Source organism: Cyprinodon tularosa, unplaced genomic scaffold, assembly GCF_016077235.1.
Source record: "Cyprinodon tularosa strain WSP-4 unplaced genomic scaffold, ASM1607723v1 ctg319, whole genome shotgun sequence".
NCBI lineage: Eukaryota > Metazoa > Chordata > Actinopteri > Cyprinodontiformes > Cyprinodontidae > Cyprinodon > Cyprinodon tularosa.
The window spans coordinates 1,082,441-1,108,850 of NW_024039029.1; the positions used below are offsets into that span (position 1 = coordinate 1,082,441).

A 26,410-nucleotide genomic window follows, 5' to 3' on the forward strand; every position below is an offset into this window, starting at 1 on the left:
TGCTCTATGCAGGACTCCACAAGTGGAGAAGGTTTAGTATCACCTGTTTTAATTCTGTAAAAAAAATTCTTGTTTAAGGAATCTTTTGATGGCTTGATCATTAGAAAAAGTAATTGCAGATGGATCGATTTGCAAAATAGAACATTAGTTGCAGAACTAATCCTAACATATACACTACTAGTACAGCACAAAGGTTGCTTGCAATGATATTACGCAGCATAATTTAGAGTTAAGACTTTTCCCAGAAAATCACAGTTTATTCCTAGATTACTTCACGTCCTTAGTAATACTTGAAAACATAAAAGACTATCTCTTGCTTAGAATATTTTATAGAAATAATACTAGAGTTTCATCACAAGATCCATGAAAAATTTGTTTCTAGAGAGACAAATAATTAAAGTAAATAAACAATTTCTCCCTTCAACTGACCTTCTGCCTATATTGCCAGTCTGAAATCAATGAAGGGGAACAACGTGATCTTTCTGGTACTAACAAACGCATTAGTGATGCTTGACATGTGACGACTTCCTGTGGAAATAAAAATCCTCCACAGTTCACAATGTCAAACTTAGACAGCTGCCAACTCAAGTCACTTCTCTTGACTGACATGCCACTGGCTTCTCCGCCAAGCTCCCATCAATGAACTTTTCCACACAGGGGATTCAGACACAGTACAAAGTCAGTTTAACTCTCTAAGATGCCACAGTTAGAAATGTAAAGCTGTTTAGCCCTTGTGACTCCGCTGACATTGATTCATATAGTATGGTGCTCCCTGTGTTATTAATAAATTATACAGCAGCCTCTGAGTATCGTGAAGTGCATGAAATATGGGTTGATGCAATGCACTGAAATCCTCTGTGTATTTATTGTGTCTGTTTGAGGTCAAAGTTGGTCGAACATTTGTTTATTAAAGTATAGGTGTGGGTTGCTGTATGATTACTAAGACCCCACCCAAAAAATAAAAAAACATAATGAAAGCAGAAAAAATAAGCTTAAAATAATAAAAGCTCATTCCGGCCCACTCTAGTCCAGATTTTAACAATTCAGACATCTATCCATCCATTGTCTACGATCGATTATCCTTGCAGGGTCATGGGGGGCTGTGCCCTTGCTCTAGTGGTCAGTGGGTTATAGGAAAGCTGCTTTTCATCTAATATCTTTCTCTTCTAATAAAGTTATTCTTTTAAAATCAGAAGTAAAAAACATCGAAACCTCTTGAGGATTCATTGCATGTAGATAGTTTACACTATAAATCAGTAAATGGAAAAAATCCACAAAATGTTAATGTTTGTGACTGAAGGTCCAATTCTATAAACCATAAAATAGTGACGATATATTATAATTTAGTTTAATGTTTGGTTAAATCATCAGTTTCTGTTTCCAGTATAGAACATAAATATGTCTATATAGTGTGACATATAATGTAAGTAAAATCTGACATTTTTTGAATGAACTTTTTTTCAGTGATAGGGAAGGTGAATTCATAACCCGTGTTTCCAAATAATGCACATCTCATCTGTTGCTGCCCATGTAAAGATAAGTCAAAGAAATAATTAGTTTAATATAATCTAAGTTAAGGTTTTTGTTTTACTCACCAATCTTTTTTGTTTCTGATTAACACTGAAAAGAAATGTGTAGTAGGCATAAAAAAACTGAAAATCAATTAATAGAGTGTTTGTAAACACAACGCCTGTCTTTTAAAACAGTACATCTGCTTGAACAAACAGATTATTTGTCTTATTAATAATTATTTTCTAATTAGTCACATCACACATAACAAAGTTAGTATTTAATTGCATTATTGTTAGTCCATGAGGCAGACACCATGTCTACTTTTAAGGGTAGCCTTAAAATTATCCTTTTCGATAAAGCTTATAGTTAGAGTAGCTCAGTGTATCGTGAGCTATCTTTATAGTAAATGCTGCTATAGGCTTAGACTGCTGGAGGACATAGGGACCCCTTTTTATCTTTCTGCTTCATTCTATCTCTATTCTCCCACTCTGCAGAATCTATTAGTTCAATCTCTACCGTTCTGCTCTCTCTGCTTTTTCTCGTCATGGTTGCTTCATCTGGTCTGTTCCTGTTCACTGTCTTTCAAATATTAATCTTACAAAAACTGGTTGTTAAAAATATTTTTTTTCTAAGTGTAAAGCTTGAAAAACAAAATTTTGAAAAACTAATATACAAACAGTTTCATCCATAATAATATCTTTACAATCCATTTTTATTAAGTCAGTAGTGAGAAAAGTGAGTCTGACCAGGAGAATTCACGTCAAAACAATTGACGTAATAGCATTTTTTTAACTTTGCAGACGTGTGAACATGGTTATAATCCAACTAATCAAGAAAAAGAAAAACAACTTGAAAAATTTCGAACAGAGAGTCATTTGGGCTTTGCAGTTTTGTGTGGTTGATTGGTGCAAGACAAGCATATTGGATGTGCATATCCATAGCCAAGGGAAAGTTATTTTAGATAAGTAGAATTTACCTAAATACGTTTTTTTTCTCCAAATGATATAAAAGAAAATTGGGTCATTTGTTTAGTTGACACAACTAGGATAAGAAGATCAATACCACTTAAAAAGAATATTGGTTTTAGATAAAGCTACTAGCAATGTGTTAAGTTAGCATAGCGTTCAGACTGAAAAATGGAGGGAATATTGGCCTGGGATTGTCTGATGGTAAACCATTAGGCCTGTAAATATTAAGCTAAGATTTTCTTTATGATACAATGATTAAAGTGAAAATCAGATTTCTAAAGCTTAATGGGAGAGACTCACAGGGTGAAGATGTCATTTAGCACTAAGAGAGTGGGATTTCATTTCCTTTGTAAAACAACTGTCCTTCCAGTAGAAAAAGAAAGATGGGGAGGGACTGTAATACTCCCAATAGAGTAGCAAGGTCACCTCAGCAACAGAGAGCAAGAAGGAAGAGAAACCAGTCCCGCTGGACCATTTAATTTTAATATGTTCTCATCTGCCTGCACACAAAGCTTTGTCAGGTAGGGAAAAATCCTCCTGCTGCTCCTCAGCTGAGGGAGAACAGTCATTGAGAATGGCAGAATGGCCTGATAGCTCCATAATGTTTTGATGTAGTGCTGTACGCACAGACACTCAACAGAACTGAGAGAATACAGATATCAAACCATGCTTAGTAATCGATATTTAGAGACTGCTGTGGTTCTCAGGGCCGTTATGCAGCACTGGATGAATTGTGTTCCTTACAGGAAAATAAGGTACATTTGTTCAGCTCCGCTCTCTCCTTCTCTCACTGCTGATGATGCAGGCGGTCAGAGCATAACAGCCACAACTACAAAGCTTTCAATCGGTTAAAAGACGTTACCACCCAAACATCATTCATTTGCAGCTTGCAATCTGTTTTGTCCGGAAACAGAAAACACCAATAACCCTTTTAGAGTTAAAAAAGAAAGCATTCTTCCTATTCAAGGCTGTGGCCTTAGAATAGGAGAAAAGAGTTGTATGAATTCATTATATTCCAGCTGCAGTTACACTGAAGAGAAGCACACAGACATGATAAAGAGGAAGTTTACCACAAGAAATGGGCACAGAAATAATAGTCATTTCTTTTTGGAAGCAAAAAAATATAAATAAATGAATACACATTAATGATCTTTAATACAAAACAGAGTTGTGCTTAAAAAAAACAGTTTATTAGCTATCACTCACACCCATTAGATAGACCCATTCAAGTTTTCTTAGTGTGTTTTTTTTCCCCCACACAATGTTTTAATCTTCAAAGATCATTCTCTGATGAAGATGCATTCTTTTTCCTGAGACAGTTCAGGATATATAAACATTGCCCTTTTTCTCTTTTTTGTGACTTCAAGAGCGTCAACAATAAAATCTCCAATTTACACACAAAGCCACATGTAGCTAACCCAAAGGGAGCTGCACAATTAGATCTGACACGCTAAATATCTACTGCTTCCCTCTTGAAAACGACTTGCAGGAATAGCAGTTTAATCAAACTCTGAACTCACTATCCCCATTGAGGAGAACATTGATGTGTTCTCATGTCATTTTTGAGGTCTAACCTCTGCTGTGAGGCCTTCCCTGAGGCTCAATTGGTAGGAAATGCCTGAATTATCTCCCCCTGGGGGCAATTTGAAGGTAACATTGCCAGACCAAGTCACCAGAGATGTTTCAGTATCAGAGAAGCAGTGACTCATAATTCCCTTTTGAATTGCTTCTATCCAATCCAATCCAATCCACTTTATTTATATAGCACGGTTTAAATAAACACAAGGTTTCCAAAGTGCTGCACAAAAAGATAAAATAACTAAAATAAATAAAAGTAATAAAATAAAATAAAATAAAAGCACTGCCCGCACAGGATAAAAATATGCATGTGTATACATAAAATCAACATGTGTACATAAAATCAACATGTGTACATAAAATCAACACTCCACATGGTGTTAAAAGCCAAAGAAAAGAGGTGGGTTTTAAGAAGAGTTTTAAAATGAGACAGAGAGGTCTCATTTTAAAATGAGACCTAATCCTGAGGGTGAACCCAGCCTTGACCAGGGGTAAGAACTTAGACTGACAGGTACATCAGCAGCTATGGCTTCTGCTTCAACCATTTATTCATTGCAATTGGTCCTACCTAGATTATCATATTTTCAGGGGTTGTCCTTATCAATCCTTCAACATGCAGTTTTGGTCTACCCAAAACGTTCTAGACTCTAGAAATGTTCCCTTCTGTTGCCCCCAATATTAGCCATGAACAAATGAAAATGATGTGACGTGATTTAATGTGTTAAAGGGGAACACAATTTTTTATTAATTTTTTTTTACATTGGGCCCTTGATTTTACGTTATTAAATCCTGTTCTACTCATCCATATGAGTTTTGTGTCATTTGGAGCTGTTATGGAGAGATTCCGTTGGGTTATATCCAGGTAATGTCTTCCTATGGGCAACGACTTGAAGGCACAAACTAAACTGTTCATAATGTATTCTTTATGGTACGCCAGCATTCATAACATTCATAACATGTAGGCGAATCATTGTCCCCCAGACTGTTATGAATGCTGGTGTACCATAAAGAATAAATTATGAGCAGTTTAGTTTTTGCCTTCAAGTCGTTGCCCATAGGAAGATGTTACTTGGGTATAACAAAACTGAATATCTTCAGAACAGCTCCAAATGACACAAAACCCAAATGGGTAGAACATGATCTAATAATGTAAAATCAAGGGCCCAATGTAAAAAAAAAAAAAAAACAGCATTCCCCTTTAAGCTGAAAAATAAATCTGCATAAAGTAGTAACCATTAAAAATTTCCCCACTTTCATTGATGGGCCCTTGTCTGGTCCTTGGCTTGTCCCCTAAGATTCTTTTATAAAAAATCAATCTTTGTACTAAAATATTCTGTCATGATTTGTGGACATTAAGATGTAAAGAGAAGCATTATCTCCTGGTCAGAACCTGTAATTCATTGAAAGCGTAGAGTAAGTTTGACTGGGATGGACCATTTTGAATGGCTGCAACTGTAGATTTGGGTGGCTGTTGGTTTTTGGGTAAACAAAGATCATTGAGCAATGGGTACATAGACTGACTGAACAATGATACCAAAATATTTGAAATGGAATTAGACGGATCAAGCTAGGACCACCTGTCACCCTAAAGTTAGGGTACAGAGTGGATGTATAATAAATGGTGAAATGAAAGATAAAGATTTTTTATTAGAATATCTTGTGTTTGGTGTATCTGCTGCCTCTGTGAAGCAGGTTGTGCCTGGGAATAAAACAACATGGGTGAGGCTCAATAAAAACCTTGACAGCTGCATTATTCACACAGCTTCGGCAGCCATCGCTGACACGGAGGACAGTGGGGTGACTCATCCTACTTGATAATAAAAGATGATTGATGCTTTTTGAAACGCTAAACATCCCACATGAATAATAAACAGGGGCCTTGTTAGAGGTGGGAATTTCTTTTTTTCTTTCATACCTTCCTAGAAGTGGACCCACACTGATAAACATTGCAAGAGTCAGACATGATTCCTCACCCAGGGAGGAGATTATCAGCTGGGAAATGAAAAGTGTGCTTGTGAAACAAACTGTAAGGAAGTAAAGAATGAAGAGACATCTAGAGTAGAAAAGAGCATTTCCAAGATACCAACATTAGACTTTCTCTATGAATCATCCATCAGTATTATGTAGCAAAGGGAATTAGCTATAATACTGCCTTCTATGTGGCTTTACTAAGCTTGCAGATACATGTTTAAACACGATTAATTGTTATAAAATGTCAGTAAATCTTACTTTACTTGATTAGAAGTGAAAGTGAAAAAACCTTTGTGCAAAAGTTGATGTTTAAAGGGAACATGGAACAAAATTTTTACTCTTTTTGAAAGCAGGACTTTAAAATCCTTTAGAGTAAAAATGCAAAAGTGAAAACATTATAGTTTGGCTTGTATTTTATGTCCATCAAATTATACAACAATGGGTAACATTGAAGGACCAGCGCAAGACTTTAGTTCAGGTTTTCAAGGTCTCAATTATAAATATCATATTATTCTAGGTCCAATTACATGTTTTTGACTATAAAGTATTATCCTTAAACTACAATATACACAGTAATCACTTATCAGCTGCAGTTTCAAGTCCTGGAATCAGCTTTGGTTATATTACAGATTTTTGACAGTTTTATTTTCAAAACAGGAGCAGTTTAACTTGCCAGGGTTGTTGGGGAAAAAAGAGAGTCAAAAACTAAAGGAAGATTACCAAGATGGGATTATAGGGATTGATAATCTCCTAAGGAATTGTATTAATTAATTAATTAATATAGATCTTTACCACAACAAAAACTACAGGTCCCCTTAAAGCCAAATTGTAACAATCTAGAATTAAATGTCAAATTATCATTTATCATCATTAAAAAATGTTAAAATTTACTTTTGACAAGGCATAACATGACTAAAATGAGCCATTTAAATATGAATCAATATAAAATTGCTAGATGTGAAATTTTATAACGTTTTTGTCCACCCACAAATCTGGAAAATCAATCATTTTTCAGACCTGAAAAATGATACAAGTGAGTTTAAAAGTATATTTTTTTAAACTGCATAAGAACCTGAGAGATCAGCTATCCTAAACTGTTGCACACTATAGCAACACTGACTCATGAGCTGCGGCACAGAAGCAGAGGCTGAGCTGAATGTCTACAGAAAGCTGCTGGAAGGCTGCCGCAAGGCTTTGAAGGGCTCCTCCAGTCTTAGCGGAAACAGCATAGGCTTGAGTTTGTTTTTTTGCCCACCGATCATCAATGCATCTTTTGATTGTTAAGGCGGAGAAAGGGAGCTTCATTGGTATGCGTCTTTGACGATGCCTTAGGCTGCCTGCAGATGCAGCAGTCTTGGTGAGGGGAGGGCATGGGAGAAGCTGGGTCAGTCACATTCGTAGCAGCATTGCTGCATTCAGAAGATCTGAACCAAGGCGCCGCTCTCTCCTCCTAATTCTCTGATGGCAGCCGTGACCTACTTTTCACAAAGAGAGGCTCATGCAAACTTGATGATACGCCTATAACAGAGGAGCCCGTCATGCATTGCCCGAGGTATGCCTTGCGATGTGCAGGCAGCGGGGGGTCTCAGTGGTGAGAACCAACTGGCAGCATGTTCGCAACTCTGTCCTGGGAAGTTAAACAAGATTAGAAGTGATGATGCTATAACAGCATGGGACTAAAGATGCGACATATCACGACATAAAATTTCAAAACAAGGCAATCATTAATTGATGGATTAGAGTAGGTCTCCTATGAACCATCAGAGCCAGTCATACAAAATGTGTCCCTTGTTGCACTTAGCCACTAGAGGCTTCCATCACTGAATAGTTAAACTGCAGCCAACATAGTATATTTCAAATTCTACATTAAAAGTGATCCTTATTAGGTTTTAAAATGCAGAAGTTATTGCAAAAGTGTTGGTACCCCCTCCCTTAATATATACACTTTGGTAAGATTATTACAACTGACCTTAAGATTTTAAAATGAGATTTTATATGGCAGTCCACCTCACAATTATGCAAAGTACATATTTGTTAGGTCAAAAGAAAGCAAAATGATGGAGGATTTTAAAAATGTCCAAACCTTTTTTTTTTCCATTAAGGTAACATTTGTAAGCACAACTTTTCTCTTTTTTGGTATGTCTCTACTACCCATGTAGACTTCAAATTTACCCTATTTTTTTTCTTAAACTGAAGACTGGATGGAGGTTCTATTAAATTTAGGTCTAGACTTTGACTGTAACAGGAGAATATGATTTAAAAAGTTATTGTAGCTCTGTTTTTATGGTGCATTGCTCTTATGGAAGATAAACTTCCAACCCAGCTACAGTCCCCGTTGAAGTAAAGCATCCCCACATTATGATGCTGTCCTCTCCATGTCTGGCTATGGGGATGGTCCATTCGGAGGAGTTCAGACCACAAAGTGACTTTTTGGTCTTATCTGAGATGAGAGAAGCACCATCTGTCACATTATGCTGTGCCCGATAATGCAATAGTTTATATCAAAACTGAGATAAAACTTTTAGTGTCTATTTCCATGACAGCCGGGTTAACGCAGTGCAAAATTAGTATTCCAAAAGAGAAAATTTAAATCAATCAACTGGACTTGGTTTCCAGGTTTGAAGATGTTCTGCTTCCCATGCAGGAATTCAAAGGAAGGAAACAAAGTAAAGTAGATTGTTTTTCATTTTTTCTTTTTTTGGGTTGACCACGACTTGGATGACTGAGAATCTTCACCTCCATATTGCACAATTAGTAATTGTCAGCTAAACAGATTCCCCACCTGAGGGTTTCAGGTTTTACTGTTGATTGGAACCAAAATGCAGAGATATCAATGAGGAGCACAGTGGAAAATATGTTTCGATAACTAATGGACCAGCAAAAACAGCGTAAAGACAATAGAGGATCTAGAATGGAGCAACTAAACAAAAAAATGGGAACTATAATCACTGGATAATACCAATGAGTAAATGAGCACATGGGGAGAAGCAGTAGAAGGACAGGAAACCTAGGAACTAAGGTAAATCATAACATAAAATTATCTAAAGTAGAACAGAGGAACAAAAAAAATGTTATAATAGAATAAAAAGATGGATCTAAACATAATATGCAACTGCAGCTTTTTGGCTTCTCAGCTTAGGTTGACAGTTATGTCTTGTGAGGTATCTGGCAATAGTGTTTCCATTCTGAGATGATGGGACTTTCTATTGACTTCCATTCATATTCTATAAATTTCTATGACCAGACCCTTACCCTGCACCTAACTGTTACCAGCATAAACCTAACCTAAAGAAAACTCACATCCTTGACCTAACCCCAACCACAAGAAGATAACTTTTCCTCATGGGGGAAGTGTCACCGGTCTCCACAAGTACCTCTAAGTCTCCAAAATGTAGCACTTTCCTGGGCTATCTGGGCCGTGGCCACACACACATATTCTGCATTATTTATTCTGCCTTCACTTTTACTTTTTTTGAAATCACAACATTAAAGACAGAGGTTCGTGACTGTAATTTATTTATCAGCCTGGTACCACAGCATAGCACACCACAAACCCCATTTGCATAGCTGTCATTCACAACTTCCCAAAGAAATGGATTTAAAAATAGGTAAATGTGTAAAGCACTGATGTTTATTCCACTTGCCAGTTAGATCAGATATAAAGGGAACCTTAGGACACGCTAGATCTGCGTTTAGTTGTGAGCATAGGTTAGTTTACATGACACTTCCTGGGCTTAAAAAGATTCAAATCTTCATACCATACTCATCATCAAAAGACCCAAAGAAAGCCAGTAAAACTCAAAAGACATGCCTCACATCAAAAGAACAAAATCTCTTTAAAAATCATGATTAAGAGACTAAATAACTATGGATGACAAAAGATACAAGTCAAGTAAGCTTTCAAAAACCCAGACCTTATAACCTGACAACACGACGCTGAGAAGAAAAGCAACAAACTGGAAACACAACAGAAAATAGGTGGTCGGGTCATAGAATAAATATAGCTGCTTTCAGGAAGAAAGAATGAGGGTTTTAGTTAGGGAGGAACTTTACAAGTTCTACATCAGGTAAGTAGGGGGTATGAGGTATTTAGATGTTGCCACAGAGTCTTAGCTTTTAGAAAACAAAAACATTTTTTTCACAATCAGACCAGAAACTTTGTCTTAACAAAATATACTTTCAATATTTCCTCATATTTGCCAAATAATTGGTGGGAAGTATTTTTAAGGTGTTTTTTGTAAGCCCTGGGTGGTGCTTAAAAAGAATTGATGATTGTCTTGGAGAAATTTAAGTAACTACTCTGTTTGAAATAATTTATATTAGTTCAATTTTCAATTTCATGGGGAGTAAGAAAAAAAATCACATTTATAATGACGGAGTAGTACTGAGAGCAAGGAACAACAATCTGTTGCTTTTTACACAATCAGGGAGTGACTTACTTCCAAGTTCTTAGTCGAACCACATCCATGTTTTTATTCTGAACCTTTATATTAGCAGCTATTCAAAATTGCCCCTATCAGTTACTTATTGCTTGGGATTTTTGCTTTAGTTGATATAAAGAGAAAATCCATCATAAATACAAACTTGGACAACTGACTTGGACACTTACTGCAATTCTACAAGTCATCGGTATCATTAAAAGCTCTAAGCCAGTCTGCCAAAGTCTTATAAAACACCATGTGGGTACTACCCACTACTTAGTAAGGTGAATTTAGCAATAATAACAATTAACCCAGAGGAAAACAATACCATCCTTCCACTCTGAACTGTTGTCAGTATATTAATCATTTTACTATCATTTAAGTTCTGATAAATAGCCGGCTTTTTGAGAAACTTCGCTTGCGTTGAAGAAGCCTATAAATCCTTTCATGTCTGTTTCTAGGCACAGATTCTGTGGAGATTAATCAGGATGAATATAAACATGATTGACCTTCACAGAAGTAATTAATTAACCACAGTTAAGCAACATTGTTTCCTCTCGTTAAACATTTCCCCTTGAACACCAGACTTCATTTAGACATTGACTTTAAGGCTAAATCTAGCTGGTCCATCATAGTCTTGATTTAGTCCAGAAACAGTTTTTGGAAAAAAAAAATAGTAGTTGGGTTATGTTTGGTCAGACTGATTTTGTCCCACTGTAGTCGAATAATAAACCCAGTTTGCAACGTCTGATCTGAATAACGACTTTTCACGTTTAAAGTTTCAGTAGGACAGCAACTAAAGATTATTTTGCAAATTGATTAATCTATCAATTAGTTTTTCAATTAAATTGACAAATAATCGGATAGACGAAAGTTTTTAAAAAAAGACCTTTTACGAAATTAAACCATGTCGAACAAAAACTTTTCCACTTAAGGAGTTCTGGATAGAGCATATTGACAGCTGAATTTTTTCTTCTTTTATCCTAAATACAAATGTTTGTGTGTTTTTTTGTGTAATTTTAGTATAGTTTCTGGTCTGAGTGGGTCGCTCTGTCAGCTAAAGGTATGTTTTAGTCTCTATACCACCTTTAATGATTAGTCGATGACTAAATGAGTTATTTCTAAAATTGATTACCATTAATCAGATTAATTGTTTCAGTCCTACTTTTCAACCAAAAGTAGAAATAGTTGGGACATAAATTATGTTGTCTTTTTAATGCTTTTTCAGTCAATTTTTGCTTGGTGCTTTCCCTGCACAAAGTTGTGGAGATGGATTATGATTTTCAGAAATTGATCTAAAATCTTAATAAAATAATCATTAAGATAACAAAGAAATTGACTGGGACATTATCTGGTTCACAAACTGTGATATACCACTTATGTATATGTGAAATATATCTGGCTTACTTTAATATCTTGGTCTTTAACATTTTGGGAAAACATAGAATGAAACCTAAGCGAAGGGAAGGGTTTCGGTGGTGACAACATAGATGTCATTCAAACATTGAACAAGAATGGCACTGATAACGCATTGAAGTCCAAATCCCTCAGTTTAGTTTGATTCCCCAAATTCACTGTGCAACACTTCCTGTTTTTATCTGTACAAATGTAGGTTTTATAAAAAAAAAAAAAAAAAAAAAAAAAAGGCCATCTATGGAGGTACTGTCTAAATAGAAACATTTATTTTGAAATCTATATAGAACTCAACTATAGCTGTATATAATCTGTAAATCTTTTATCTGCTATTATCTGTCATTATTCATTCTGTATTATCCTGTAATAAAGCCCCACAAAAAAAAAAAAAAAAAAAATATATATATATATATATATATATATATATATATATATATATATATATATATATATATATATATATATATATATATATATATATATATATATATATATATATAAACCATATCCTAACTTTCCTGCATAATCTTCCATATTTATTTATATTATAGCCTCTTACAGTTACTCTCTGTTTATATATACTATTTATAATCCATGCATACAGTACATGGTCTCTGTTCTATTATAAATAAATATTTGTATCCTGTATAGCACTTCTAGATAGATGCAAACTACATTTCATTTCTTTGTACTGTGACAGTGTATTAACAATAAAGTTGAATTCTATTCTATTCTATTCTAACTGCAAGATTTGGCCTCAATAAGTCTTATAAATGAAAGTAAATTTTGAAGAAAATATATATTCTGTGTTGGCAAGCACAATACTGTCCTATAGTGCCCTTAAAGAAAACATTTGGAGGCATACAATTGTTTGTAGAAGAAACCTTTTTTGGATGTGAAACCATAAACTGGCTTTTGAAGCTTACACTAATCACACATATAAATTAAACTATATTCAATAAATAATAACTTTATTATTTTCATAACAGGTATCTGGCCTTTAAGTGTTTTTAGGAAGAAAGACACGATTTTACTGATGATAAAATTTTTTAATTTAGACTAAAACAAACAGCATAAGCTCTGATAGTTAGCTTTTCATTTTAGTTCGGTGAAAATTGAAAAAAAAATAAGGTATGGATTTAGGATCATTTCACTCACTGTGCCGTGTGTTATATATTTTCTTTACTCTCCATTTCTTAATGGAGAAGAATATCTCAATCAGATTATCAGTTACTCCTTTAAGTTTGTTTAGAGGCATGATTTTTGACTTACTTATTATTTGAGACAGTCTTTAGTCCTCTAAAGAACAGAAAAAGGGTTTTTAGATGTAATTCCTTTTTTATAACGAAATTAAAGAAAATTAGACAAAATGTTCAAATTTTATTTCTATGGTGCCATTCTACAAGTCTGCAAATGAGTTTCTGCCAAGAAGCCTTATGCAAGACTTCTGCTGAAGAAGTGAAGTCATAAACACGTGGAAGGACGTGGGCTGCTCGTGAGTTATAGCAGAGAGTGATAATCGTGGTTTTATGTAATGCAGTAATGCTCGGTGTCTGAGCCAGGGGCGGGGGCACATCTTTCCGCCCACACAAGTAACCTTAGTAGTCCTAGGAAGCAATCCTGTATTAAAGAGGTTTATTTCCTCCCCCAAGATAGCCCTAGTTAAACGGTGTACCAGAGAGTGCTTGAGGATGATCAATACAGTGACGCTCTCTTGTTTAATATTCTGGCAGAACTTCTAATTTAGGAGCAATTTTTCAGTGACTATGAATTATTTATTACCAGCAGGTTATATTTGCTCTTTTTAATAATAACGAAATAAACGGCCAGAATGAGCCTGATAAACAGTTTACATAATATATTCACACTATACAACAAATGGATTCAAATGGGTTTCAATTGCACCCTGCTGGCAACTGGCGACCTGTCCAGGGTGTACCCCGCCCATAGACTGCCTGAGATAGGCACCAGCCTCACTGCAACCCCAATGGAATAAGCAGGAGAAACTGATGGACGGATGGGTTTAAATAGCTGCTTCATCCAGTGATCTGTTTCCGTTTATAAATAAAAGCCTGTGAGGTTCTGGATTTCTGACGCACCTATGCATCTTTTGCAAGGCACTGCACTGATGCCTCTGGATCCTGAGTCAAAGAAAACATGAGAGGATGTAAGTGAATTTTAAAAAAGAAGAAAGGGGAGTCAAAAGCTACCCCAGGAATTAAAAATGCCAAACACCACTGTTTAAACCTTCCTTATGTAATCAGAGATTGTTTCCACCAACATGGTTTGGCATCTGTTGTCATTGCCAAACTGGTTGTGCCTGTTTCGACCAAGCAAAAGAGGTTCCAGAGCAGGAACTCCACAGAATAGCTGGTTCTTCAGAGGGAATCACTTGGTCAACAGTGGGGTCACTGGTGGGCAGGCAGCGCAGGGGAAAGAGCGCAGGGGAAAGAGGAAAAACAAGGGGAAAAAAACAAAACTGTATTGATATCCTGATGCAGCAGATGGAAAAAGCTGGATTTCATCAGACGAAGGATCAGATCAACAGGCCGAAAATCTGCAAAGGCATTAGTAATGGTATGTTGTAATTATTGTTTTACCATCTATTATTTGCACATTGACAATTTAGACTGCAATGGTGATCAGTTTAATGTTCAGCTTGTTCGTACCAAGCTTTGTTGTTTTTATGAGCAGATCTGTTTTCAATGGTTAAAGAGCCAACACAGGAATCCCTGTGTATTATTTGAGCAACTTATATATGATCGGTATTACATCCTTAATCTTTTCAAAGTTTAAGAAGTACTGTAGTATAACCAATAATTTTTTGGGCTCATCTTTGATAGGAGGCAATTATCAAGACACCAGCTTCAGCATGTCTTCATGATTGATTGAAATAGCATCTCATAAGGATCACATCAACACTAGTTACTGTTACTGTACCATTCACTGTTCATGTAGCTGTCTCCTGTTTTGACAGTAAGTTGTCTACCATCAGATTCCTATATGCTGATGTTATTCTGCTGTGCTTCAGTGTTATTGTTCTTCTTTGCTGGTGGATTGATAGACACATTCCAGCATCCAGCCACCTAGTGTTACATCCATTCTGTTCCACTCACTGCTGTTAATAAAGGACTTGGTTCCACAACTGGTAAAAACAGACGTCAGCTCATAACCAAGCACCCACTTTGTGCTGCACAGGCTTTGAATCTGTTCAATAACCAAGGGTATGCCGGTAGAAAAGAGACATGAGAAACCTTGAGAATATCTTGTATAATCAACTTGATGACCTTGAGAGAATAAAAGGGGAGAAAAAAGTATTTTAAACAACACAACACAATCCTTCATGGACAGGAGGATCAAGATTTTAAAGATGTTAAACGACAAGCTTCAAGCCACAGTTGGCAACAGAGATAAACAGTAAACCATTTAACAGGGTGGGAGACTCATTTTGTTTGTTGATAAGCAGATGGCACTTTTACAATGCACATAAATCTCTCCGGATAAAGTTGGAAAATGGCACTTTTAGAACAGACTGCAAAGCACAAAGACATGCAGCGGACATCTTGGTCTTTAACAGCTACATTTTGGAAAAACAAAGGAATATAATGCTAAATGAGATGCAATAGAATATAGGGTTTTGGGTGGTGAACACCCAACTGTAGTTGGTTCGTTTTGAATCATCCAGTGATGGAGGGGATTCAAAGATGATCCCAGAGGCCATGTTGCTGTGGGATTAAATGCCCCAGATGTGTTGTCTCCCAAGTTAAACAGTCTCTGGGTGATAGGTCAGACACAAACCATTTATCACAACAAGAGAATCGAGGCATGTGGCATTGCCCAGAGAGTGGATCCAAGACCTCACCCCGGGGTTGGTGTTTGTCGGCAAATGCCTAGTGGTCAGGTTCTTCCTTATGGGGTGGGCCAAGCCTGAAGGAGTGACCCTATGCCATCCCCCAGTGGGCCCACCATCCGCAGGGGGGACAGTACTACGAGGCGGTAGTCAGAGGTAAAAAAGCCTTGTTCACTTGAGCCATGGACGCCACCTGGGTGGCTTTGGAGACATGGAATGTTACCTCTCTGGAGGGGAGGAGCCTGAGTTTGGGGTCGAAGTTGAGCAATACTGGCTAGAAATAGTTGGGCTTGCCTCCACATTTTGTACAGGCTCTTCTATGTTTGATTATCTAGGAGAGGCTCAGAGTACAGCTGCTTCTCCACATTGAGAGGAGTCAGCTGAGGTGGCTCACAAATCTTTTTCAAATGCCCTCTGAGCACATCCTTAGGAAGGTCCTGGATAAAGAGGAAGACAATGAGTAAAGGTTCATGAGGCTGCTAAGTGTAACCTCATTGTCATCAGTTATCTTGCAGTAGCGCACAGTGGAGTATACATGCCACAAAGTATAGATTTTTTTTGTGTGTAGAGCTGCATCTAATTTGGTAATGACATTTTGCATGATACATTGGGAGGTGCAAAAAAACGCAATGCTGCTTTTTCTTATTTAACGCATTATGACAGTATCTTCATATATTACTAAGAAACAGGGAAGTTTAAGCATGACAGGAGTTTTAGAAAGTGAAATACCACCACCTGAAAAACAACAAAAAAGTGCACAGTGCACAGACAAAAAAAATACAAAAACATAATCTGCAAGCACAATATAAGTTAAGCTCTGATCTACTTTAAGTTGCATCTCTTTGCGCACTATCAGTTTTAAGTTGTGGTATGTAAGTTAATCTTAAGCAAAGACCTGAAGCGTTTGAAATTGTGCAAGAGTTTGAAAAAAAAAAACTTTATAAAAGTAAAAGTAGAATGACTAACAGCATTGCGTGTTATTTATGGGTCATAGAATTGTAAAATATATGTTTGAGGGGTTTTATACATTGACCATTGTATCAGAGGTATAGCAGCTTTATTTATTCATGTTGAGAACACATCTTTGGCTGCTTATGGCATTTAAACTCTATCTATCTATTGTAAACCTGCTGCTAGAGTTGTAAAGTTGCAGTTTGTCTGCTATACAAAGAGATGAGAGATGTAGCATTGACTCTTTATCTTGACCCATCAGTCAGAGATTGATTTTTATCTGTGGACTCTTTTCACAGCAGATAGACCAACTTATCATAGCTGAAGGAGAACAGAACAATGATGTCTTCCCATAGGTCGTTCCAGAAAAACAAAAACAGCAGGCATGCTACGAGCCATTTCTGTGCGGATTGCAGCCATTAATTACATGACTGACACTTGAGCTTTCTCTGCATCACTAAGTCAAAATGTCTGCCATCAAAGGTATATAAAGAGCCACAATTCTGTTAAACGCAGCAACAGCATGCTTGTATTGTTGGATAAAGGGACCAAACTCAGGGCCTCAGGAGATGGGGGGGCAAATGAAAGGCACGGTAATGACCGTTCAGATCAGTGGCCAAGGCAGCATAGAGCGTGAAATTGAGAACATGTGACTGCAAGTGGAATCGGAGGGTGTGATCCCATTTAACTGTTTTTCAAATCATACTCTTTTTTTTTCACTGTTGACCACTTGTAGTGATATACAACATTTTTTATATGGTAAGCGTAACTATCTTCTAACATTTAAAATGAAAGGAAAAATTTACTCTTAAAACGATGAGACTAAGATTTTCCTGCCATTGCAGAGGGGAGAACGATCCCCCCGTCTGCTGCATCACCAATCTAAGCATCTTACTATTAAAGTACACAACGTCTTACAGCACCATAAGAGGTTATGGATTTTGAGGAAAAGATATTTTTCTCAAAGGAATACTCCAAAACTCTGCCACTTACTGTATGCTTGTCATATTTGAACTATGACTTAGACAGAAGCTCCTACATAAAGTAATAGCATTAAACATTGCAATCATTTCACAACAGCAATACACCCCCTAGAACGGTATCACATTTTGTCATTTATTTAAACATCCTATAAAATTGAAATAACCATCCATAGTTTGCACATTTAGGTCTATGCATAGACAGAGTACCTACCGTCATTGCAATGTATGGTCATTGTACAGAGTATTTAGATGAAGGAATCCAAAAAAAATGCATGCCAGATATTTTGTAGTTTTGTTCATAAAAAAAAAAACTATAAAATCATGTTTTCTTATTCTTTGAAATGAATGCTCTGCTTTTTATTTACCTATCAAAAACATCCACCTAACATCTATTGGGTTGGAAGGGTTGTGAACACCTCTGAGGCACACAATCCAGACACGGACTAAATGCATTAAATACTAACGCTTGATCAAGCCCCCTCCAACGAGGGGTACCTCACTTGTCATTTATGACGCACGGGTTGTGTGATGGGTTGTAGACATTGCGTCACCTGAAGTTCACATGACCTGTGACGTTAATTTTAGCCTAAAGAGTTGCTGTTGGTTGCATTAGGAGATTACAGTAACATTTCTACTAGAGTTTGTCAGGGAAAGGATGGGTAACATTAGTTTCACAGTTCGCAGTTTATTCAAAGTTTGGCCAGTTTCTGCCACAACCTCTCATGGATGGTGCATGTCCAAAAATAAGGCGAAGAGAACCTGCTGTGCATTATCAACTGACATTCAGGGAGCTTGAACCAGTGTAATTTTTTGACAAGTTGGGGTGAGAATGTCTTTGAACTCTTCAACATGAAAAAAAGGGCTTGAAGTCGTAGGGAAAAGGCTGTTTCAACCCTACCAAATTCTCCCGAGTGGTGCCCGACTTTACACGAGTGAATGTGGTGAATGTGATGAGTGGATGAGTATCCTACGTCATACATTTTTTATTTAGAAGAGGAAAGTGGGGACGAAGTTGTTGTGGAAGAAGACGCCAGAGCGGCAGAAGCTTGCTTCGGCGTAGAAGGCTTACAGCCGTACATACAGAGCCCTTGCTTTGCAACACTGCCAGTTCTGTGTACTCTATGCCTGCTGAAGACACAGACGTCCATCCCCGTGAACACTGGGATGGAACTCATTGGGAGAGTAAATAATGATTCTTTTTTTCTTATTTCAACCATTGCGTATATTAGCTGAGACATGAATCAAGATGCTATGACCGAAAAAATTTCATTTGTTGTCATTTGTAATCATCAAAATTAAACAAAATAAACATCTGAAATATATGAGTTTGTATGTAATGTATGAATATAATATACAAGTTTCACTTTTTAAATGGAATTACTGAAATCAATCTACTTTTTCATGATATTCTAATTTTATGACCAGCACCTGTATATACATGTTTAAGCCAGAATGATGTGACATTTAAATATGACTTCCCTACGACTTTAAAACTAAGCTCAGATATTAGCAGCATAGCAACGGATTGCAGATAGTAAATATGCAAAACTGATTGTATATATTTTAATAGTCATAACCTGGAATTTTACATATCCAGTCCTTCTGAAGCCATCTTGAAATTCCTTTTTACTAATTTTTAAGGAATTATTTTGCGCTCATTCCATAACCCCTTTGTTGCTTGTGAGGATACACTCATGAACGTATGAATGCGCATTTATGTGGATATAGCGTAAGCAATATTATTAGTGTGCCATGTTCTATTGAACATTGTTTGTCTTGAAAAATAGGTCAAAATTTACACAAACAGCAACACTTCCTGACTACCTGCAGGTGGGTTACTGATTGTTGGAACTACCCATTTTGGTGGAATAGAGCCAGGCGTGGAGAACGCTTGAGGGGCTAATGTTAGTACCCTTTCACAAATTAAGTAAATCATGAGGGAGGAATAAAATCAATCACTGTGAAGAGCCAACATGGAAAAAGAAGCACTGTCACAGATGTGTCCACCGGTTATAACTGAAGCCAAACACCAAGACACACGTTTCAACATGAAAATTTTCAATTACTGGATGATGACACCTTTAAGAGCAGGAGAGAGAAACTGATTTGCTCAAAGAGACAAGATACTAAAATATGGCTTAAAAATTTTAACCTCTGCTTTTAAACTGGAGTTCATACAAGCACAAATGAATAATTATAAATCTATGTATATATATATATATATATATATATATATATATATATATATATATATATATATATATATATATATATATATATATATATATATATATATATATATATATATATATATATATATATATATATCTTCTCCGGAGCTAAAAGTGTAGACTGGATTCCTGTGCTGGGCTCAGGGAAAATTTTTCTCAAACCAGTAAAATGCCTCTACTACTTTCAGAAAGCCATTTTCCCTTCTCTAGTATCACAGCAAGGCCTTATCTTATCCGCTTCATGCAGCGATGCTTCTTGTGATGAATCTCTAATGTGAGAGAACTGGAAAACTATTATCTGGACTTGGCAGTTTTCTTTGGCTGGCCACTACCCCCCACTTTCTCGCCCCTCTTCTTACTATTGGTCTTTGCTGCAGCTTTCGGTCTACATAAATGTGCCCAATCTGCTTAGGTCTCTTTAACAAAAAGGGATAAAAGGTGTTCTTGTTGGCAGAGCACATGGATCTTCCTACTTAAAAGAGAGAGGATCAAGGACCACTCGTGGTGTATGTGGGCTCAGTCTCTGACTGCTTCATATTACTATGGATACCAGTTATCCTTTTTAAAAAGTGTGGCTATCTGGGCACTAACACATTAGAATCAAGCATGAAATTGCTTTGTTGCAATAATTATTAAAGATGTAATAGGTGATTTTGCATCACTTTGAGCAGCCCCAGGTAAGACATGCAGTGTGAAAATGAATTTTATAGGGTATCGTATGTGAACCATTCATATATTTTAATTTCATTAGTTGTAAATTTAATGTTAAGAGCAATGCTTAGCTTGCAATGAAGAGCACATTTTGTTATCATTCTGAGAGGAAATTAAGATGTCACTTTTTCAGAGTTTCAAATAGATTTTAAGATCTTAATTTTCAACTCCTTAATTACAAACCGATTCTTTTTTTCTTGTAAAAGTACAATTACAAACCATATAGAATGATATGTATTATCATTTTTTTTTTTATCAAGGTAAGTCTTTTGACAAAGTTAAAAATACTTTTGAATTTGGCTAATTTCTTTAACAACGTTTCTTTTTGCTTTTAAACCAGATTTGAACAAATACAAGGCTGGAAAGTCATGGTACTTTTCTTGAGCACGTTTTCCTTAATTTTCTTCCAACTTCTACCTTTACCGGCTTAGAGGAACAAAATAGTTTTTAGGTTTCTTTGCACATTTATTAAGCTTTTTTTTATTTTATTACATAATGATTAACATTTATATGAAATATTTGCAAATTGTTACACTAGCTTTACTGGATAGTTTCTAACCGTTTGTTATCTGCTAATCTGCTACAATATCAGTTTAATAATAATCACTTTGAAATCAATTGCAGCTCTAGGAAGTTTGATCCTTTGCAAGAGGAATCAAATAAGAAGAAACAGAAAGATCAGGGCATGTATTAATCTGCAGATATTAATGAAGGGTATCCCCAGTTTTATTCTATTTCAGTTTCCTTATATTTCTAATGCGATATAAGCTAGATTGAATGTAAATGTTTTTACCCAATTTAGGTAAATTCTAACTAACTTGTACTTGTTAAATGAACAAAATAATTTAAATTCAAAGATACTTTATTTTTTTCAAAATTTAAATGATTTGCTGATATTTAACAATATGTAGCTGTTTAACTTACACAATTTCTCCCAAGAAATAAAAACATAAATTAAGTCAAAATGAAATGTAAGCTAATCTAGTTTTGTTTGCTAAATGCTAATAGTTGTTTCACCAGTTCAGATGTATTAGATTCTGTGACATTGGGTGGTGCGGTCTCTGATGCGCTGTCATTGAGCTGCTGGTGGTGGTGTTGGGCAGTTGTTGCTGTCCATACTGAACAGCTAAGAACCAAGGAAAAAAAAGCAGAGCTTGCAGGCCAGGAATGCACAATTAGTCCTTGGTCAGTTGCAATGGGTTTTCTGGAAGGTAAACAAGGTGGTCAGGTTGCGACTTTGGGCTTATTAAAAAAGGTATACACAAGTAAAAACACTGTCTTTGGATATATTTGGAATATATATACTTTTAGATGAAATGATTATGTTTTTTACTAAATAACTGAGGTCAGAATTTTTTTGCATTTCATTTGGATATATTTTAAACTATATTTTTGTCAAATAATTATGTAGTTAAGCTGCTACTTTATCAGGGATCAACTAAATAAAGTTTTTAACTAGCATTTTTCTAATTTATTTGGCCTTCCTGACTTACAGCTCTGAGATATTTGATGGAATTTACATGTCCAGTCCATTTAAAGTCACACCACAACTTCTTGACAAAATGAACTTCTTCGCTTTACTCACCCCACAGCTAATATTTCATTCTCAGTCAGGCTTGGTGGAGTTGCTAGTATATCTGGGGTCATTCTTATGTTATATGGTCCAGTGTTGCTAAAGCTTGAACTCCAAAAAAGTAAACACAAATAACAATCCACTTTGTCTGGGACTTTGTTTCCAAGTTTGAGGACGTTTCGCTTCCAATCCAGGAACTTTTTCAATTCAAAATGTCTTGAATAGCGTCGAGTTCGAGGCTCTATACAGAATTGAAGTCTTTTGAATTGAAAAAGCTTCCTGGATGGGAATCGCAAAACGTCTTCAAACTTGGAAACAACGTCCAGTGAATTGTTATTTTTAACTTTTTTGGAATGGCTATGACCTGGATGACTGAGAATCTTCACCAGCATAAAGCCTGAACCATTTATAACATGCTTTTACAGTCTTGCTTTGGATTGTTGTCAAGCAGATTCCTACTGACAAAATAAAGAATTTATGCTGGATTTTTTTTTAGGGAGCTGACTAAGATCCTACTGCAACAGAACATTCCCAAACCACAGTGCTTCAAGTTTCATGCTTTAGGGTTGGTGTGAGGCCCTCTGTATGCGTTTTTTTCCAAACATGCTCTTTTCTGGTTTTTAGATAATTCAGCCTTATCCCCTATTGTTAATAGGATAGAGGATGTAATTCTACACGCTCTATGGTAAATTTTAATCTAATCTTTATATTTTTATTAGAGAGAAAATAGTTTCTTCTTGCACCCCTGGTGTTAAATAGACTTGTGCTGACTATCTCTAAATAAACTTTTACTTCAATAAAAAAACAAGAGCCAACTGTATATTGAAATGTTAGGGTTTTAAAGACTGCAGCATCTTGTAGTCTGCTTACAAAATGAACCTCCTAGGACAACCAGACCAGGGGATGTTTTTCATGTTTTTCACCATAAGATTCCATGCAGCAGAAATGGGGAAAAAAATGTTAAGACATCCTTAAAACTCTGCTAGTTTCCTCTTCCTAAAAGTCCTCACTCTCTTCACTGCGCATAGGAGCACATCCAGTTAAACGTCTGAGGCTTAATTAGGCCAACCTTCTTTAAAATGATGAGTAACAAGTCATGAAAAGGTGATGGGATATTTCCTGCAGTTTAAGAGGGATTACAGTAAATGTTTGGTTGTTAAATAGCATTTTTCATACATTTTACAGAAAATGTTGATCATGTATTTTTATAATTTATGGTTTATTTATATGACTTGCATTTCTCAGTTTTAGCAAAGTTATGGATAAACATTTGTCCAAATACATAAAAAAAAGAGCTCTCACAGAGAGTGATGTTTTTAAACCAGCTAAAACTCAATTTAAATCAAATGGTGCATCTTCAAAAATCACAGTAACACTGGTCCCACATATATTAACACTGAGGTGCTTTAATTTTAAATGCACCAGTATATATAACATCAAAACCAGGCAGAGACGATATGCTTGATCAAGATTAAAGGAATTCCCATGTCTAATATTTAATATCAGCAAAAATAAAAAAAAATATATTTTTTGCATTGTATGAGCAATTTCAAAGCGAATATCAATAAGCTTTTTGGGATCCAGTAGGTGGAAGAGAAAGAAATGAATAAATGAGCCATTTGAGCAGGTTTGGCAATGAGTTAATCTGCATGCGTGGGTCATCCTGCGGTCACACTAATCACTAACAGTGATTACCTCTGACTGTTCCACCTTTTACTTAATGCGGCCTGCGGTAATAAAAAGAAAATGCTGCGCTTGTCCTGGCAAACAAACCATGGCCAATCTCCCCTGATAACACCGTCACGTCAATGACTCCTGTGTTGTGGCGGGAGAGCAAATAAGGGGGAGCAGGCTACCCTCTAGTGGCCCGGGGAGGCGGTGAACCATGGCGCACAGTAGCCTAACTTATATGGATTAAAAAAAAAAAAAAAAAAAAAACTGCACACTGATGGGATGAAAAAACTCTTTTGCGGGGAATCCGATGCGTTAACCTGAAATGTTTGCTTTCTATGCAAATCAGCATCACCGACACCAGGGATCTTTATTTTAGGCCTGTTATGTGTTTTTTTCTCTCCCTTCCTTCTTCCTCTGACTTTTCAAGAAAGAAAGCTTTGATGTGGGGAGGGAGGGATCGATGCCAGCGAAAAGGAAAAGGAAAAAAAAAACAGGAGTGAGGGGGAGGATGTAGAATAAAAATGTAGCTCCTTCTGTGGGTGTGCGGGTGGTTTGATAGTCTGCCGTCATCATCGCTGCTCATAAATCGGAGAGCCACAAGTGATCAGCAATCTCCCACCGCAGGGATCCAGACCTGATGATAAAGTTTTCATGTAAGGCTGCTGAGATGAAGCTGCTGGACCCCACTGCACCATTTATGTGTCTGTGTTTTGGGGGCCCCAGTCAGTAGGAGCGGAACAGGTTACAGGGGATGAAGTGGCAATCAAGTGATGCGAGGCTCTCTGCAACACCCCCACCCCCCCGCATCTTGTTTGTGCAGGCCTGCTGCGGAGATGTAACTTTATGTGAACGCACACTTCTAAATATCTCACTCACTTATCATGTTTTAATGTTAATTTCACCTGTTTGGACATTTTTTTTTTATCTTCATTCACGACTAATAAATGGGGTGCATCATAAAAAGGCTACTTAGGAGCTGCTAGAAACAGGAAGAAGTCTAAATAATCGCATATGCATTCAAGTCAGAGCCATAAGAAGAGATCAACAGAAAGGGGGATGGGGGGGAAATCAATTAATGATTCAGAAACGCGCAGCATCAACTGCAGCTACTTACATGGAGGTGATGTTTTTGAATAAGTCCGCAATATCCACGCTGGTCCCATTGCTCCCAGTGTCTTGCAGGGCGAGCAACGGGAAAAACCTGCCATTGTCGGACTTATTGCAAAAGATCTCCGTTTGAGAGCAGCTGCAGGTCGGCGGGCAGTCCAGCATGGAGCTTAGATAGTCCTGGAAAACACTCATCAGAAACAAAACCCTCCACCAGCAAATCCGGATCGAATGAAACCATAGATCCATGTCTCCGGGGCAAAAAGTGGGTGTGCGTGTGGGTGGAGGGGGGTAAATAGCAGGGTTCCCGATGTCCTTTGGATTCCAGCAGAAAAAAGACCCCCCTAAAAAAAAAGAGAGGAGAGGAGGAGAGTGGGAAGAAGGAAGGTGGAAAGGAAGGAAGGAGGACGGCTGGTGCGCCTGTACAGAGGATGCTCTGTGTGAGCGTTCCTGCCGTGGATGGATGCTGTAGTGTCCTTGCGCGTCAGAGGCTGCTGGGTGGGAGAAAAAAAAAGGGAGGAGGGGGAGAAAGATGCAACAAAAACAAATAAAACAAAAATATAGGTGAGAAACGCGAGTCAAAGAAAGAAAAGCGCAATAGAAAAAGCTTCCAGTGGTTTAGGCAGCCTGAGATTCATTGTGTTCCAGCGTAATGCGGCGCTGCCGATGCCCGTCGTCGCTTCTCTCCCTGAGCAGGACCAGGACGACTGGCTGGAGAGCTGGGAGACGCAAAACGAGAAGTTGGAGCATCAAGTCCCTCCTACTGGCTACAGTCATACTGACACCTGCAGAAGCTGCATGCGATCAGCAGTGATCACTGCTCCACCACACATTTGGACCGAGATTAGTGGGAACTCACATGGGGAGAAGAGTGGAGAATGTGAGATTCTTCAGATGTAGACGAAAGAAAAAAAAAAATCTGGTTGCTTATTAAATCACGCAAAGAGGGGATCGATCACAGCAAATATTCTCTATCCGATATGTTAGTCTAAAGGCACTGGCCAGACGTCTGTGAGTCAGTAAACCTACAACTATATCATAGTAATATGCTTTCAGTTTTTCTAATTGTTTTGCCAGTTTGAGGCAAATTGGTATCGAATAAAAAAATAGCCCCCCTTCCCCAAAAAGCTTTGATAATAAAGCCAATGCCTCTGGTGATGTATGGCATATAAAAACAGATTTTTTTGGTTTGTTGGTTTGTTTTTAATCCTTTGACATCCAGTTTTATGCATATTCTGAAATTAAGTTTGCTATTTAACCCTTTATAGGGCAAGTTAGCGTTTGTTTATCACTTGCATACCCCTTAGAAATAGAGTCCCCCCGTTCCTCAGTGAGGTTTAGCAGTACAAGATCTATATCCAGCCATTCAGCAAAGATACTGCTACATGGCTCTCCATCTTATTTTTGCATTTGACCAATTAGATGAGCCCTGCTGCCTTGCAGCAAGAAGGTTCAGGTTCGATTCCT

General features: G+C 37.0%; 1 protein-coding gene across 2 annotated transcripts in view; it reads right to left on the reverse strand.

Annotated features, from left to right (window-relative positions):
• Positions 1 to 25,668, reverse strand: part of ntrk3b (neurotrophic tyrosine kinase, receptor, type 3b) — a 374,712-nt gene extending 349,044 nt beyond the window's left edge. For both annotated transcript variants that reach the window (XM_038292890.1, XM_038292888.1), the window contains exon 1: positions 24,951 to 25,668. In XM_038292890.1, the coding sequence (XP_038148818.1) occupies positions 24,951 to 25,192 (242 nt within the window). In that variant the 5' untranslated portion in view covers positions 25,193 to 25,668. The remainder of the gene's footprint in view (positions 1 to 24,950) is intronic.
• Between the last annotated feature and the right edge of the window lie 742 nt (positions 25,669 to 26,410).